This window comes from Tetranychus urticae, chromosome 3, assembly GCF_039701765.1.
Source record: "Tetranychus urticae isolate SD_2017Ah chromosome 3, NJAU_TeUrti_SD_1.0, whole genome shotgun sequence".
Taxonomy (NCBI): Eukaryota; Metazoa; Arthropoda; class Arachnida; order Trombidiformes; family Tetranychidae; genus Tetranychus; species Tetranychus urticae.
In genome coordinates, this window is record NC_142960.1 from 24115547 (window position 1) to 24132673 (window position 17127).

General features: G+C 32.5%; 3 protein-coding genes and 2 long non-coding RNA genes across 5 annotated transcripts; 2 read left to right on the forward strand and 3 right to left on the reverse strand.

Moving 5' to 3' along the window:
- Positions 1-423: 423 nt before the first annotated feature.
- Positions 424-1592, reverse strand: Rack1 (Receptor of activated protein kinase C 1). Its single transcript, XM_015932826.3, has 2 exons — positions 986-1592; positions 424-912 (listed from the first exon to the last, which is right to left on the reverse strand). Exons 1-2 carry the CDS (start codon positions 1517-1519, stop codon positions 484-486), a joined length of 963 nt encoding a protein of 320 aa, XP_015788312.1. The 5' UTR covers positions 1520-1592; the 3' UTR covers positions 424-483.
- Positions 1593-6969: 5377 nt separating this feature from the next.
- LOC149093656 (uncharacterized) lies at positions 6970-7995 on the reverse strand. The gene is made up of 2 exons (XR_016200282.1): positions 7917-7995; positions 6970-7082 (listed from the first exon to the last, which is right to left on the reverse strand). It is a non-coding gene; the product is annotated as an uncharacterized LOC149093656 (long non-coding RNA).
- Positions 7996-10536: 2541 nt separating this feature from the next.
- LOC107365377 (venom peptide U-reduvitoxin-Pp19-like) lies at positions 10537-11449 on the forward strand. The gene is made up of 3 exons (XM_015932862.3): positions 10537-10809; positions 11046-11167; positions 11231-11449. Exons 1-3 carry the CDS (start codon positions 10734-10736, stop codon positions 11279-11281), a joined length of 249 nt encoding a protein of 82 aa, XP_015788348.1. The 5' UTR covers positions 10537-10733; the 3' UTR covers positions 11282-11449.
- Positions 11450-11877: 428 nt separating this feature from the next.
- Positions 11878-12791, reverse strand: LOC107365375 (Golgi-associated plant pathogenesis-related protein 1-like). The gene is made up of 3 exons (XM_015932861.3): positions 12685-12791; positions 12520-12611; positions 11878-12400 (listed from the first exon to the last, which is right to left on the reverse strand). Exons 1-3 carry the CDS (start codon positions 12743-12745, stop codon positions 12050-12052), a joined length of 504 nt encoding a protein of 167 aa, XP_015788347.1. The 5' UTR covers positions 12746-12791; the 3' UTR covers positions 11878-12049.
- Positions 12792-13927: 1136 nt separating this feature from the next.
- LOC149093657 (uncharacterized) lies at positions 13928-14605 on the forward strand. The gene is made up of 2 exons (XR_016199520.1): positions 13928-14236; positions 14314-14605. It is a non-coding gene; the product is annotated as an uncharacterized LOC149093657 (long non-coding RNA).
- The last annotated feature ends 2522 nt before the right edge of the window (positions 14606-17127 follow it).

Consider the following 17127-nt stretch of genomic DNA (forward strand, 5'->3'; position numbering starts at 1 on the left):
CTACAGCTACCAGAAATAGCTTATTTGCACTGTTGGTAGGGCAACATAATTCATGATTTTCAATCTTTCTTGATAGAGGATATTCAACCTGAAATTTAGCTTTAGTCTGATTTTGCGAATTTTTGGATCGAAATTTAACGAAAGAATATTGCATAAAGTCAATCGGTAATTAAAAATCGAATCGAAATTAGATCTCGAAATGCAAAAGTAGATCCAACTCCTGCTTAGGGACCATTGAAAAAATAAGTGTAGTTTCGGAAAGGTGCAGTTTCTGAATGGTAACTGTACAATCACTATAAAATACATGTAAGAGTCAAACATCACCGAATCTTTAGATCTTGAATTTTGTTTCTTACCCATTTTTCTTGTCTACTTGTCTGAAAAAACTCAATACGTTTGCTCAAAAGCAATTAAAACAGTAAATTAGAATGTCCGAAAGGTTTTATCAGTTTATTAATTTATTTGAATTGTTGAATAAGATAATTACATCATTCTTGATGGAACTACTTGCCAAACTCGAATAAGATTATCGGTATAACCGGCAAATAAAGTTGATCCATCGTCAGACCAAGATAAGCAAAGGCATTGAGGAGCCTTATTTTTGTTTGTAGAAATAACCTCAGGTTTCAATTCGTCTACAACTTGTTTGGTTTCTAAATCCCAGATTTTGATTGAAGGTCCGGTAGCGACACACAACCAGTAACGATTAGGAGAAAAGCATAAAGTATTAATAATATCGTTATGGTCAAGAGTGTAAAGGTGTTTGCCTTCATTGAGATCCCAAAGCATGGCTTTGTAATCTTTACCACCTGATGCACATAAAGACCCATCAGGAGAAACAGTAACGGTGTTAAGATAACCAGTATGTCCAATGTGATTATTCTTAAGACGACAATTGCTCAAATTCCAAACCTGAAATGATGAAAAAATGATAAATTTAGATGAAAAAAGCGCTATTAAATTGAATAAAACATTCTCAACTCACTTTAACAACGCGATCCCAACCACAGCTAACAATTATTGGGTTGTTATTGCTTGGAGAAAATCTAACACATGAAATCCAATCAGAATGGCCATCTTCATGAATAGTGTATTTACATTGAGCCAAGGTGTTCCAAAGTTTGATAGTCTTGTCGCGTGAACCGGAAACAATTTGTCGGTTGTCAGGGGAAAAAGCAACACTTAAAACATCCTTGGTATGGTCCTCAAAACGTCTAGTGGTTTTGCCAACGTTGAGATCCCATAGCCTCAAAGTTTTATCCCAGGATCCAGACAATGCATACTGACCATCCATAGAAAGAACAACGTCAGTAATGAAATGACCATGGCCAGTGAGTCGTTTTTGCGGTACACCATAAGATGAATCTTCCTTAACTAGCTTCCAGAGGATCAAACTTTTGTCTCGAGATGAAGACAAAATCATATTAGGGAATCGGCTGTTGGTAGCAATTTGGGTAACCCATCCAGAATGACCTTCGAGGGTTCCTTTAAGAACTAAATCAAAATTTTCAGCACTCATTTTCGGTTATGAGAATTTGATTAAACGTAAATTATGGGAACAAGAAACGATAACAAATTAACTGAAAAAATGTCACTATCACCACTAATTCGGTATACAGTAAATCAATTTCCGTTTCCGTAGCATCACCTAAGAGACTCACTCAGACTCCCTCATGTTAAGTTACAACCGCCAAAATTGAATGTTTTAATATCACAACTCTTTTCCTTGAATTTTGAACAATTAAAAAACTGATTTCAGATTATCAAATAATAATTCAGATAATAAAATCCATAAAGAATATTGACAATGCTAATTTTGAGCTGTTGAATGAAAAATTTATATGCCTACTGTAAGTCCCTTAAAGTTAAACACAACCGATTTTGACAAGAGTTGTGAGGTGAATCACCTCAAAAAATTTGATATCATAAGAATTATAACACGTCTATTGTGAATAATTAATTAAGCAGTTTCTAATAGATCGGATTAAATCATAATTTAATCTAAAACATGCTCAACTTTGATCGCACATTGGCTAGATTTCTGAAAGACCAAACGTGATTTTGATGAATTCGGAAGATCAAGAAAACCTTCATTTTGAAGATCTTCAATAGCATTTGATCGCATTTCACAAGTTAATTAAAAACATAGTCATATTTAAGTTCATAATAAATGGTAGACGAACAAGATTCATTCAGATATCGACTTTATCGTTTTGTTTTTATTCCACTAATTCCAATTTCTATTCTGGATTAGCAGCGAGAATGGAAGCTCGAGCATTAAGTTGACAAACGATTCCAGCTTTGGTAATTGAAAGGGTTTGTTGTTCCATAACTTCATGTAAAACTGAGCGAGTAGAATCTGTCATTTTGTCAAATTCGTCAATACAACAAATACCACCATCAGATAATACCAAAGCGCCAGTTTGAAGTACCAATTGATTTGTGTCTGCATCTTTTGTAACATAAGCCGTCAAACCAACAGCAGAAGATCCTTTACCACTTGTATATTGACCTCTTGGAACAAGTCCATGGACATACTGAGACTCTACTTAATCTAGAAGCTCTTCTAACTGCTTAAATATGTCTTCTCTTTCAGGGTTGAATTTGTTTGTTGTATGATAGAATCGGTTAGGACAGTTTCAATTGTTTCCATTTTCGTCATATGGACATCTTCGATGTGTGACTTGGATATACATTTCCTGCTAGCGCAACATCACCATCCAAACTCTTGAATTTCCCAGAATTTGTCTCCAATTAGTATCTGGTTTAGAATGATAAAATGCATTTTTATAAATTACATTTTTAAAGCTCATGAATAATACAATACTCACCAAACAATAAAGATAAGGCATAAAAAAGACTGCTATAATTACGAGAAGGGTCGATGTCGAACAGAAAAGATTGATCTATCAAGATACATTACCACAAACGGGATGAAAATAAAAACATTAGTTGATCATAATAATAAATATTTAATTGAAGTTTAAACTTTGAAACAATTCGCTTCTCTAGTTATCCCCATGGAGATGGTGACACAAGCTAATCTGAATAAAATGACCGGCAAAGTTAAATATTGCATATTGTTAGTTAAAATAAAGAATAAAAAACTGAACTAAAAGACTAAACATTCAGGAAATTGAATATTGTTCATGATGATTAATCAAAAATCGATTTCACTTTATCTCCATTCCTATCATCTGCATCTTCCTAGCCTTGATGACAAAAAACGAAAGATTTTGTTTCTTCCCTTCAATCTAACCCAAGCATAATCTAGCTTGTATCTTAACTCAGGGCGTTAGCAACATATTCATCACTTAATTTTGGGCTCATCTTTACTGATTGAAGATCCATTGGATTGCATACCTTGACACACCCAGATCTTTATACCCAATGCTCACTAACTCCCAGTTATTACAATATAATCTCTCGCCATCACAACTAAATTTAGAGACTTACATAACATTAGCCATTCACTCGTCCATTTCATTGTTATGTTTCTTAATGTTTTTTAAATGTGTATTCAACTTCACTTTAACTTTCATTTTCATTCAAGTTTACTGTTACATTAACCCGATTCAATGATTCGATGGCTTCCAATTGATTGTTCAATTAAACTCAAACGTAAGTAACTGTTATTACCTTTCATGTCCATTGAGCTTTGAAATTTTCGCCACAAGTCAATTAAAACAAGAAAGTTCCAAATGAAATCGAATGACCTTTTCTGTGGTTTTGTCATTTCTTTCAAAAGATAATCTAAAATATTGAAAAACACTTTAACTTCTCTGTTTGATTTCAATCATCATTAATGTTTTTCCGTGTTACCATGAAACTTAACAGAGTCACGGAAAGAGTAGCTTACATTTGTCCAATTTACAGACAGAACCAACAATGAGTTGTATTCAGCCAGGATTCCCATGATAATGAATGCATAAATACATGAAACAAGTTGCAATCAAATGCTTATTCAATTGTCATCGAGCAACAATTTGCTGAAAAGTCTAGGATAAAATGAGAGCAATGATTGTTGATTTTGTTCAATTTTGTTTTATTAATTTCCAATTCTTTGTGACTTTTGTTCCCTTTTTATCACGATTTATTGATTATTTTTTTGCCAGTCAATATAAAAGCAAATTTTTAATGTTGTGGACAGCAAGTTGTACATGACAAAACTATGGATTTAATGTTGAGGTCAACTCGTAAATCGTAAAATGATGAAAACATAAACAAAACAATCCTCGAAACTCTCAGGTTAATGGTTAAATAATTAATCAAGCCATTTGAATGGGACAATTATTGTCGACTTAACGGTTTACGAGTTTACATGGATGACAGATTTTATCATCTTTTTATATCCAAACTGTTAGATGATAAACTGTATAACTTATCATAGAGTTGATATTACTTAAGCATAACGATTATTGTCCATCGCCATTGACTTTCATTGTATTAGCTGACACTTCAACATTCATTGTGAATATGAAAGTATCAATGGCGAACAATTGTCATGCAGAGAACATGATGAAACCAAAAGTTTACTCGAGATTCTGGAGATTGATTAAAGTTGTAAATTACGGAAAATCAACTCTTTATTCACTGTTCTGTTCACTTTCAATGAAACATTCAGATTGACCAGATTATGCTGTTGATAGGTTGATTGATGATTTAATGGTTAATTCCTTGAATCACTAGTCAACTTCAGGATGAATTCATTTCACAGAATAAATAATCTGCAATTATTAATGATTTTCCAGTTAAAAAAGCAGTGAATTTCTCATGTCTCCATGTTGACCACAATTTGTTTTTATTTTGTTGTTTCCAAGGTTCAACCGGAATGTCAGTGAAACAAAAGGTTATCACAGAAACGAGGATAATTCATATTCAGATGAGGTGAATACACATGAATAATGGCATTTGCTAGTCAAGTTGACTAATTAATATCAGTTGATTGATACATAATGGTCTGTTTACCTCGTAAAGTCAACTAATAACTTTAAATAAAAATCAATGGAATTTCATTCTTTCTCTTTTTTTGTTAAAATATTGTTTGATGATCACAATTTCCGACTGATTTTTCATTCTAAATCAAAGTGCGGTTAATGATTATTCATATCCTTCAGGGTAAAGGGCGAATGAGAATAAAAAGACAATTAAAGAAGCTGGACAAGATCAAGTGACAGATAAACAAGAGTAAAGGCCAGTTAGTCAGGGATGTTATTAGTGATGCGATCAGTCCAATTTAAGGTTCAATGAAGATGATATGCTAATTATTTAGATAGTTTCATTTGTTTCCATAGCAATTTGATAAGTTTAACTTGTGAAAGACACAAACAAATCACTCGAACCTCTCTCTCACTCACTCTTTCACTCTCACTCTCTTCACCACTCGCTATCAAGTGAGTCTCTCTTTACATCAAAAGTCCTGAGTCCATCTTAACTGAAAGGTCACTTTGGTTAGACATTTCATCAAATGAACATCAACTGAATACTCTTCATCGCTTCTCAACTACAATTTTAAAGTAATATCTTTGTATCTTTACTTGACTATCAACCATTAATTTGGATTCTTGTAATTATTCCAATAATGAAATGTTTCTTTACATGTTTCCATTTCTTTCCATTGATTTTTTGCTGTTGATTGTGAATTGTTCACCTTTCTCTTGTTGTCCACTGCTCATGCAAGCAACAGTGGACAACAGGATAATGGCGTTCAATAAGCAAACCACTCGGCCTGTAACTTAGACCTTCGCTTTGGTATCGACAAGAAATTCAAACATGAAAATATTATCAAATCGGGTAAGTAAATCAATTTAAACATTTTCCACTTTCAGTGCTTATTCATTGTCCACTTCTGTTGAGCCCAATCGACTCATTTGTTTGCTTTCCTTGTCTTCATATTTGTTCAGTTTATCAGTTAATTTTGAAGATTCTAGGAGAACAAATTTATCGAATTTATTTTTCTAGTTAACATTGAAAACAATGAAAATGTTCAACTTTTGATCTTGTCTTATCAAAGAACCAAAGATGTTCGATATGAATATTCATGACGAGTCAAACGCCCAAACAGAGCAGCAACTCAGCCCAACCGCACCCAATAGGAATCAAACCTACGCCCTGATTAGAAGCCTCATTACATAGCATTTTAATGATCAGCCACAGCTTTAATTTGTACTGTCAACAGAATCTGAATAATGAAGCCGTTAAAATTGAAAGGATTAACATCATGTTTCGTGTCGATCCATTCAAATTCAATTTTCAGTTCAACTGTCAACTTGATTTCTCATCGACAAGTCACTTGAATTGGCTTTACAAAGATTTGCCAATTTGTTGATATTGAATAAGCCAATTTAATCAATTGATTGATCCAGTTTCCGGTTAATACATTGTCATTATAATAATGATGGGTCAATCATGTAAAAGTAACAATAAAATTGTCAATTAAACTGGAAAAGTGTTTCTCAATGAAAGGAAAGAAAACAATGAATTGATTCAATATATTGATAGGTTTTCAAAGAAACAAATTGAAATTGATAAATAAAAATAGACTTCAATTGGTGTTAATTTTGGGCCAAAAATCTTTACTTTTATTCCCACAAGACCAATGTAAATTGTAGTTAATAGATTTCATTGGGTGTGTTTATTGCCAGGAAAATGAATCAAAATCTATCGAATAAAAGTTTCAAGCAAATCAGTCAATGACTTTAACAAATGTTGTTACAATTGAAAGGTCCGAATAAAAAGATACAAATAGTGTGTTAAGTTCCATTTTTATCCTCAAATGAATTAATATGCAACTAGGGCTTCATTATTCAGAACTTTCAGTCTCATTCTGTGGAGTTAAATGATGATTAATGTTTAAATCACATTTTAATTTGATGCTAGAAGCTAAAGCTGGTAAGTTAAAGTCTTTTAATGCCAAATCTTGCGCTCAATAATACAGTTAAATGATAGGAAAGTGAAGAGACAAAATGATTTGAATAAACTGATTATTAAAGTGACTTTAATATGAACCAATTTTGTTTTCTATTAAAGGTTGATCCATTAAATTAACTATAACCTTAATGTATTTTCATAATCAACTCCACCTAAAAATAGATAATAAATCTGAAATCAGTAACAATGGTTCAATTTAACAATTACTGTAACCCAAAATTGGGTTCAATTGAAACACGAGCAAATGAAATCACGAATAGGGCACATTTGCTTCCATTAATCTCTAATTGCTATTTCGAGTTGTGGCTAAAGAATTTAAAATTAACAAATTAAAGATGAAATTAAAGTAAATGGTTCGAGATTAGTAAAGGCTAGATTAGCTTGGAATCATATAATGAAAGTAATTGCAATCGGAAAGGTCAAAAAATCAGAAACTTTGAGAATGTTGAGTTAAAATATTAATAATAATTCATGGGATAAATTGACTTATTGAATTGAGCTGTGAAAAAGTATTTTGTTGGTTTTGTTTGTAAAAATGAAAATTCAACAGGACTATTAACTATTAATGGTCACCATGATTGTAATCAATAATCTAATCGATTAACAGTTCAAGGTAAAGAGGAATGGACTTTGGCTATGGTTTTCAGGTAAAAGTGAAAAGCCAGAGAAATGATAAAATAATGAAAAGACTGGAGACAAGCAAATGATAATGTGAAGTGGACAATAAATCAGTAGACCGAGACACCAAAAGTTGATTCATTGAAGGTAACAGTTTCCATGATGATCAAGATGATGATGATGATGTGGTTAGTTGATTGTGTCCAAATGAAAACATACAAAGAGTAAAAGATGAAACATGTTTTGTTTTAATATGTGACAGAGTTCAACTCATTTTCAAAGGTGATCTTTACATAAACTTATGGTTTGGGTGAAACAAGGAGATTAATGGCTTATTGACTGAGAATCGTGATACTAATTGTGATTACCTTTTACTAATTGTAGTTAACCATCATTACAAAAACAAGAGGCTTTAATAACATTAAACATGAAAACCATTGTTATTAGTTGAAGGAGAGCAACCAGAAGAGTAACCAAGGGAGTCAAGGGGAGTAACCAGAGGAAGAGAAGCGCCTTTTTCAATATTTTGCTTCATTTTAATGGTTATTCACCATTAACTCTAATTAACTGTTGAACCCCTATTTTTGTTAACAAATCTTGGCATTACAGAGATTGGAAACTGAAAATCAATCATTTATGCTTAAATTATCAGATTCAATCGATCGTCTTTAGCAAAACGGCAAATGATCTGAAATTCATTTTACTGAATACAACAACGGTTCTGAACTACAAATGATCTTTTTATGATTTAAAAGTCTCGTCAGCTCAGAAAAACAAAATGGACAGTTTAAAAATCACACAGAAATCAATGAAATAGCTTAAAGTTCTTTAGAATATATTCAAGTATAGACTGGACTAAAGAGCCTTTGATTGGTCTTGAGAGTTGGTTTTTAGTCGATTGTATGGACATGAAATCGAGACCATTTATGTGATCAAAAGTTTCTCTTTGACAAAACTGAGTTGACAAGTGAAACTTCGATATCCTTTTGTGCAGTTGGGTTTTTCACGAAACCTTTGCTCGAGAGACAAGGTTTTACATCCACGAAACTGAACCAAAAAAGTTTTTTCTTCAAATTCCATAGCAAGAGATACTTATTCTGCATCTTTTCCTCCATGCTGTATGAAGGCCATTTCCCCAGTAACCTGAATTTTGATTAAACTCTAAATATTTTCGAAATGGTGTTCTTTAATCATGGGTTTCATGAGATGTAAAAATTTTCTTTAGAACTCGATCAGTTTAGGCAAAATTTAATGTTTGACCCTGTTTTTTGTATTTATATTGTATCGAAATAAAAATGCATATTGTTATTCAATAATAATCAGCATTCAGTTAATTTGGTAAATTAAATTGGATTAATTAAAGTAAATTGATCTTGTATAATTAATATTAGAAAATATAAATTTAATGAAACTTAGTATCCACAGAGGTTGTCTCGAACAAATTGAATTTTGTGGAAAAGTAATTTTGTTTCATTTTATCATTAAATATAACACGATATTGAATGATTCATATCTTTCATTCGCGTTTCAACAAGCAAATATACTGGTAAAGTAAATCCAATTTACACTCAAATAATTTGATGAAACTTGATATTTCATTCTTCATTTGTGATTCAATGGTTTGTCAACAACTTTAACCAAAGTTATGAGACTTTGAATTTGAAGTCCATTGAAAATGGTTGAATCAGTCATCACTGTTGGTTTGAAAGATGGTGCTTATGATTTAATCCATGATAAAAAGTCAACCTCATGTTTTAAGCAAATCGTTGATACTCTCTTTAATTATAAATCTCAATACAATACGAGCTATAGCACTAAAATGCATATGAACGGATCCATCGATGTGCTGCTCGAACCAGTGGTAACCATTTACAACGATAGTTTCCCGAATGTCACCTTGTCTTTGCCTTTTGGTTCATCCATTTGTGTTGTTGTTCATACGATTCCAGCAAGTTCACAATTTGTTGATGCTGTTGACTCAATATCGATATTTTCAATCAATGTATTTATCGTTCTGGTGATTTGTGTAATACTTTGTTCTTTGATTGTTAACAAACCGATAAAACCAATGATAAAACGATTGAAGAATTCATTTTCACTCTCAGTTTCTTTAATATTCAATCAACAGGATGATCATCAGCCAATGCCTATTATGAAGATTACCAAATATGGAATAATAATTTTCTTGGCAACAATTTGTTCAATTGGTTACATCAGAGTGCTTTTATCAGTCCATTTCTCGACTCAACTAACAGTGGCTCAACAATATCCAACTGTTGAAACATTGAAAGACTTGGATAAGAGGAATATAAGCAGCTTCACAACGCTTTACGCCATTTGTCAGTCATCAGTAAAAGGATTGCCAATTTATAAGGAATATGAGGATAAGTTGATTAAAGAGACTCCCAGTCATGAGTTACTGGGCAAATCACCGGCAGGCGAGGTGATTGCTTTCTCATCAATCGAATCAATAAAGCACATGAGAGCGAAATTCTGTCAATATTATCCAGATAAACGATTGCATATCAGTAAGCCGTTCGCTCATGTTCTCATTTCATTGCCAATTTACAGTTACCTTTCGCCATTAAAGCGTAAATTCCTCAACAAGTATATGCGAACGATCATGGAGATGGGATTGGATCGAGTACTATTCCGTTGTGACTTCACAAAAACATCCAAAGATGAAGGAGAATGGCAATGTTCGAATCAAGATTCAGGAATCTTTTCAAAAGCTGAACCAATTCCGTTGCAATTCTTTACTCGCTGTTACAAGCTTTTAATTTGCTGGTACTTTATGCTTTTTTTAGCTTTTATTTTCTCCCAAAATTGATGTCGGAAGCTGCAAATCACCATAAATCGATCTATTAATTATGATAGAACTGTTAGATCTTACGATTTAATAGAGCCATAATTGCAATTACTAATGACAAGATACACACATTTTATGCAAAATAAAAGTTCTCATGTAAAATGTACTCACAAAATTCATGTAAAAGCATCGTGACAATTGATATTTTTAGAGATTAAGCTACGATCCAATCTAGTTTGATGATTATAGCTTAACATTATTTATGCTCTGATGACAGGACGTCCTGTTAATTGTTTGGTGATCATTTTAACAAGTAATTTCACAATTATTTACAAATTTCGAGTGAAAGCACGCACTTCAAAAGTTTTGATTCAAAATGATGCATAAACTGTTCGTTATAAGTTTAGTGTTCTTTGCCGTGTTCATAATTGATAATCATTCAGTTCAAGCTGGTAAGTACATTTCAATTAAAACGTATAATCGATGGCTAAGTTAACTTGCATTTCTGTTCACATGAATAGCTGAATGTTATCAGTAAATATATTAATCCAAATTCCTGATGGATAACAGTTCGAATAATTTTACAAATCTTTCTCTAGTTATCCAGTGATAGCCTTAAGTCAACCGTCAAGACAATCTTTTAGTTATTGCTATTATTATTTTTCTTCATCTTGAAACTGAAATACAGATTGTTGGTGGACTGGATGTCAACGCCATGATTGGGCCGTTAAAGGATGTCGACAATATGGTCGGATTAAAAAGGAAACTCGACCTTGTCATGCTGGACTTGAATATAGATGTTGTTCAAATGTAAGCTTTCGATATCGTTTTTAGTTCTGATTATTTAATAACTTTATTGATTTATATTACTAGATCTTCCATGCAATAGCTGAATCAATTGCGCGAGTGGGAAGAATTGGTTGATTATGTGTAACTGATGAGTTCGAATGGACCCAAAGATCGAAAATTTTGGTTAACAGCACTAATCAACTAATCAATTAATCAATATCAACTTTGTAATGACAAGAATATCATCTATTTTAAAATACTCCATGTGACTATTCAATAAATAAAATTCTTACTAGCATTAAATCAAGTCAGTCAAATTATTTTTAAAATTTCTGATTGTCAATTTTCTAACAACAAAACTAACTAGACTTAACCTAACCAATTGATATTTCAAAGACTGACCTGCAAATGTCTAATAAAGAGAGACTCGAATACTTTGTAACAAATCATTCGTTTCCTTCTAAACCTCAACACCATTCAACGTGTGCGTTCGCTAGTATCGAGAATAACAATTTAGTTATTTTGATAGAGTTGCAAGTTATTCCACGTTTGCAAATTTATTATTAATTGCAAATAGCGATGTTTTCTGCTCTAAATAAGTTGATAAATTGAACTAACTTGCGAATTGCACCAAAAATATGAACTGCCTAAACAATAGTAACATGAACAGACAAATAATTGCTCTTCTTGAATACAAAATATTGAATTAATTATTTATAAACTGAGTAAACTCTAATTTTCTAATTAGTTTTAATATGTTAATTGCATTAAAATTTAGCGAGCACATACGATTATTATTTCAAGGAAAACTTAAAATATGAATATTAATAAAATGCGTAAGATTTGATTATTTGATGATTGCTTTCGAGCAAAATTTTGCTATTCAATCATTTGTTCGATGCTTCATCCACGATGAGGAACGTTGTGACGAAAATGACCCTGAACGTTACCAGCAGGCCAGTAATTGCATGCAATATATATTCGTCGAGTTCGACGACTTTGAGCAGCAGCACAGCCAACTCTTCGTGTGCCTCGCCAAACAACTTGCGTGAAATGGCCAGTAGCTGGTGAAAATGTTGGCCATCTGTAGTTGAAGTGTCTGATCTCATTATACCAAGCATCGACTGCGCTCTTACAAGATGGAACTGCACCCCAAACGTAATACAAGTTTTCACCATAAGGCAAGTGTCGAGGATGGGCAAATATGTCAGTTGCTGCCATATGTTCAGCTCGTTTGCGAGCGAATCTGTACAGCTATAAATGAGAAATTGTTCTGTCATTAGATTTTAACTTCTATTTTACTTGCACTCGTATTTGCAGAATCCTGTCATTGAAAGAAGAGGTAAAGCAACAGTTATTTGATGGACTCTTACATTATGATCCCAATGCAGCGGTGGTGATCCATGAAGACGTCTCAAGTAATTATGAGTACTTAAACAGTTACCCATATTAACTGGTGTCCAACCTGTAACAATCAAATGTAGAAGCTGTATCAATCAATCAAAGAAGCGTGTAATTCGATCATTTTATGAGCTTACCTTGAATTGGCTGTAAAAGCATTTGTAGAGACATAAAAAGCATATACAAAGTAATGAACATTTTGCAAGCCTTTGATTACCTACTTTCAATTGTCAAGTTACTGATTACTGAATAATGAACATCATGAACCAATGAGGTTCAAATATATACGGTCTTTCGACACTATCCCACTTCGATATCTAATCTGCGCCCTTTATTCACCATTGCATCAACTTCCTGCGAATATAAAAAACCTTTGCCAACAAATGCTAAAAGATTGATGAAAATCAAGGAAACATAATTGTGCAAACGTATGATTTGAATACTTGCATCATGCAAAAGTCTGAAGTTAATATAAATTGGGAATATTATATCATTTCAGTAAAAGATCAAATAGATAGTTTGCAGAGTTCAAAATGCATTGAAATCTTCTAACCCATGTAAAGCAACTCTTTCTTCATTCGTTTCCTCATCAAATTATAGCAGTTTGCACTCACTTTTGCATTCTTTTTGTAAGTTAAGCTTGAAATGTAATTTTCATGTATTCAAAATAGCCTTCTATGAGGTTCTGGCCTCAGAAAAATTACACAGAAACACAGAAACACTCCATTTAGGAGTAGAAATAAAAGAAAAGATCCTTTAACAACATTTACTGACATACCTTTCACATTATTCTGCTAACTGAAAGAAGTCTAATAAGTTTTGTCAGACTTTCGCTCAGTCAATCAAAATAATTCTCGATATCTTTGATATTCTTTGGAAAAAACATCAGTATTTCTAGTTAAAAGATTCTGCTTACCATCAGATATGTTAAACTATCATGCAATTGTAAATCTAATTGCAAGAACTTATGCAATGATCGTTAGGTTTGTTGCAGATCGACGACAAACTAAAGGAAAAGCAATAAGAAGAGGCTGTTATTTCATTTGAAACAAGTTGGAACTTGTTGAAACAGCCTTTACTTTTTGCTTTCCTCTCGCTGTCATGTTTGGAGTGCTTTTGTGTTGAATGAGAAACTGCATATTGAAGAATGAGCTTCGTTTGCGAGAATTACTCAAATCAAAGTTTGAAATTTAACCTAACTTAATAGATATCAGTCTGCAAAATATCCTAGAAATGATTAGCATCAAGAATAGGGGAAATGATGGAGTGATAACATTTACTGATCCTGTTTCCCGGAAATACATTTTCGATACACGGAAATGATATTATAAGGTATAGAATAAATTGTAGCGATTGGACGAGATTAACTCACATTTGTTCATCCCGACAACCAATAGATGTTACGATTGTACTCTAGGTTCAACTAAACAGTCAACTTGTTAGTCCCTTCATCAGGAACAAAATATTGAGCTGAGAAAATACAATTGCATTAGTTTAACCAACTCGAAATGCAGTTAAATCATCTTGTGCATTCAGCTATTTACATGTAGTTTAAAAATTGGTCGTTTTCTCAAGTTCGATTGGTCAATATGACTAAACTGGTAAATAAAGTATTATCATTGTGTTTCTTATTGACCTCAATTGCATTCGTTCTGATGAGTTTATTTGATTGCATTTCGCTTGCTAATGGTAAGTTTAACTGGTTTCTATTTCGTTGAACATAAATACACTTATTAACTCTCTTATTTTTAACTCTTACGCGACAGAAATGCGAGCTTGTCCGAATAATAGCAGTGGCAATATCAGCGTTCCATGTGGCCTAGAACATAGTGATTGCTGCGAAACGACAGAGATTTATATTAAAAGAAAGGATTGTTTGTCAATTAGAATAAAAGGAAAAAGAACTGAAAAGGATCTCAACTTCCAGATGTGCTTTGAACTATAGATATAAATAACTGAATTTGTTCTCCGAATTACTGAATAAATGCAATCAAAAAACTAACAAAAAAGTACAGTAATGCATCTTAATAAAACTAAAATAAAAATAAACTGTAAATTGACTGTTGAGTTTCAATTTCAATCAATCGGTCTATCTGTTTAAGTTTGGCATTGTAAGATTGAAACAGTTGAACTCTTATTATGATTCCATACATTTAGCACGGAGAAAACAAGATTTGTTCAGTAGCTTTATTCTCGATACTCACATCACAAAGGTCATTTGCAACGTTATTTATTAGGAACTTCTTCAATGAGGTAGTTTCTTTGCATTGCAATAAACATTAACACTTTGCGAATATTCTCTGCACCTGACAAACGGGATTAAAGAATTTACTGCGAAAAGAAATTGAAGGTTGAAGCATTAAGCCCCTAATAAAAAACGAATAATCATGGTGAATACAATTTTCCAAGCAGTGATTGAATATATAACACGAAAAAAGCTAACGAAGAGAAAGCTGTGAAAATGGCTTATTGTTTCAATCGAATTGTAATACGAGCATTCAACAGTTAGGTGGCTCTGATAATTCAAAACCATTCAATCTGTGAGGAAATTGGTTGAATCAGAATCGGGATTGCAATTAATGTGAACTATCATGAAATGCATTTTGTTGGTAAGTTTAATCATAATAAGTGAAAAACTTGTTGTTCAATCAACTCAATATGTACCAGGTAAGTTTACTCTTGCTTTATATATCAAAATGAATGCTGCAATGTCTCTACTTTTCGCTGCTGGGATTCCCTGAATTCACTGCGCTTCTTTCCTTAAGTTTAATTCTTATTAATTGGTCTATTTATTGATTTATAAATCGATTGAGGTTGCTGGTGGACTGGATGTCAACCATCTGACTGGGATGTTCGAGGATGTTCTGTGTATAACAAAACTGAAAAGGCGACGGAAAACTGCGTGACCGAAGGAAAAAATGGAACGAAATATAACTGCTGTGATTTTGCCAGCATAAGCACCAAACGTAATATGTGTCTATCGATATTTTTCGTTGATGAGCCAGGATCAAGTGGAATATTCTTAAAAATGTGTTTTATTCATTACAGTAAATTCAAGTAGAAATTTTGATCAGAATGATTAAAAAGTAATGCTAAAGAGTTGCAAGTATTACAAGTGATAAAGTTTATTCAGTTCTATTGTTTTGCCGATGAAATATCGAGCTACGGTTTTAATCATATTCACTCAGTATCAATACATTTGTCAGTCTTCTTGTTCGATCAATAAGAAGCACTTTAAACCCCAGCAAGTTTCTTTAAAGTCTCTAAAAATTCGAATTGACAGAAGCCTTCTAATTTTTCTTCCGTTTGCAACGAATCGTCAAATAATTTCGAAGGATTGACGAGATTTGACGAACTATGGTTATTCCAATTCTTTACCTTCTGATCTATTCTAAAGTTTTCATCAAATCTACTTATTCTCACTGTAATAATAGAGAATTAAATTCATTAAAATGACAAAAAGAGTGATCCAGAAGTGAATTTATTGCAATAAAATGATTTTCATGAGACGCGAAACATCGTCTAAAATCTTCCATGCATAATGATAACTACTAAAGACTATCGGAATTGGGAAATGTTGTTTTTCTTTACCTTTGGATTATTTGCGTCGTTTTAATCCATTTTCGGATTGCTCTTACCACTTTCATGAATCAAACTAGTAAAAATATGTTACACTTGATACATCCGCCTGTCTATTTTAGTAAGTTAATCCTATTTTCATTTGATTCATATCGATTTGACGCATCAAGTTAAACTTGATCCAAAAATTGTGCAATTATGAGCGTTTGTTGCAATAAATAGTGCCAAATTTCGTCTCTCTCAGAGCAATTTTCTCAAGTTTTATCTGAATGAAAATGTGCAGAATTCAAATGAATTATAAGTTGATAACTTGCGTTCTAATCATCACCACATTAGCCGTCAATAGTGAAGATTACACTCCTGGTAAGTTCTTAAAACATTACATTAAAGCTCATTTAACATGTTAACTGTTTTCACCTATTCATATATCTGAGGTTCAGGATGTTGGTGGACTGGTTGTATGCCACATACTTGGACAATCGTTGGATGCGAAGAGTACAATAAAACAGAAAAGGCAACAAAGCCTTGTTTAAGTGAAGGGATTGAAGGCTTGAGCTATCATTGTTGCGATGTTGCACAGTTAGTTATGCGAAGAAAAACATGTTTATTTGTATTTTTCTTCAGTCAATCGACTTATCATTCAGAAGACAAGTTTTTGAAACTTTGTTTTCTCGATTATTGATGCCCGCAAATATTATTCATTAAAATGTTACAACTAATCAGTTAAGAAAGTCTCTATAAAAATTTCAAACACATCGAGGCTTCTTCAACTATCATAGAATCGGAAAATAACTATGATTGATTCAATCAGAATAACAAGGGAAAGGGAAAGGTACAGGATGTGTATAGAGAATTAGACGGAAATCAAATTTTAAACGAAAACTGAAGCCAACACGAGAAATATCGAATAATTGTCGAATAACATTTTATTTCATTATTGTTGAGAAAGTTTGGAATTATCATATTATAAATGAATAAATCAATTTTATTAACTGTTATTT

What these genes read in the sequence shown, in the direction of transcription:
- Rack1 (XM_015932826.3), bottom strand. Translation starts at nt 1,519, where the DNA reads ATGAGTGCTGAAAATTTTGATTTAGTTCTTAAAGGAACCCTCGAAGGT. An exon ending in GTTGGGATCGCGTTGTTAAA is followed by an intron (nt 913 to 985) that starts GTGAGTTGAGAA and finishes TCATCATTTCAG; the next exon opens with GTTTGGAATTTGAGCAATTG.
- LOC107365377 (XM_015932862.3), top strand. Translation starts at nt 10,734, where the DNA reads ATGATGCATAAACTGTTCGTTATAAGTTTAGTGTTCTTTGCCGTGTTC. An exon ending in TAATCATTCAGTTCAAGCTG is followed by an intron (nt 10,810 to 11,045) that starts GTAAGTACATTT and finishes ACTGAAATACAG; the next exon opens with ATTGTTGGTGGACTGGATGT. An exon ending in AATATAGATGTTGTTCAAAT is followed by an intron (nt 11,168 to 11,230) that starts GTAAGCTTTCGA and finishes TTATATTACTAG; the next exon opens with ATCTTCCATGCAATAGCTGA.
- LOC107365375 (XM_015932861.3), bottom strand. Translation starts at nt 12,745, where the DNA reads ATGTTCATTACTTTGTATATGCTTTTTATGTCTCTACAAATGCTTTTA. An exon ending in GCTTTTACAGCCAATTCAAG is followed by an intron (nt 12,612 to 12,684) that starts GTAAGCTCATAA and finishes TGATTGTTACAG; the next exon opens with GTTGGACACCAGTTAATATG. An exon ending in CGCTGCATTGGGATCATAAT is followed by an intron (nt 12,401 to 12,519) that starts GTAAGAGTCCAT and finishes TCTCATTTATAG; the next exon opens with CTGTACAGATTCGCTCGCAA.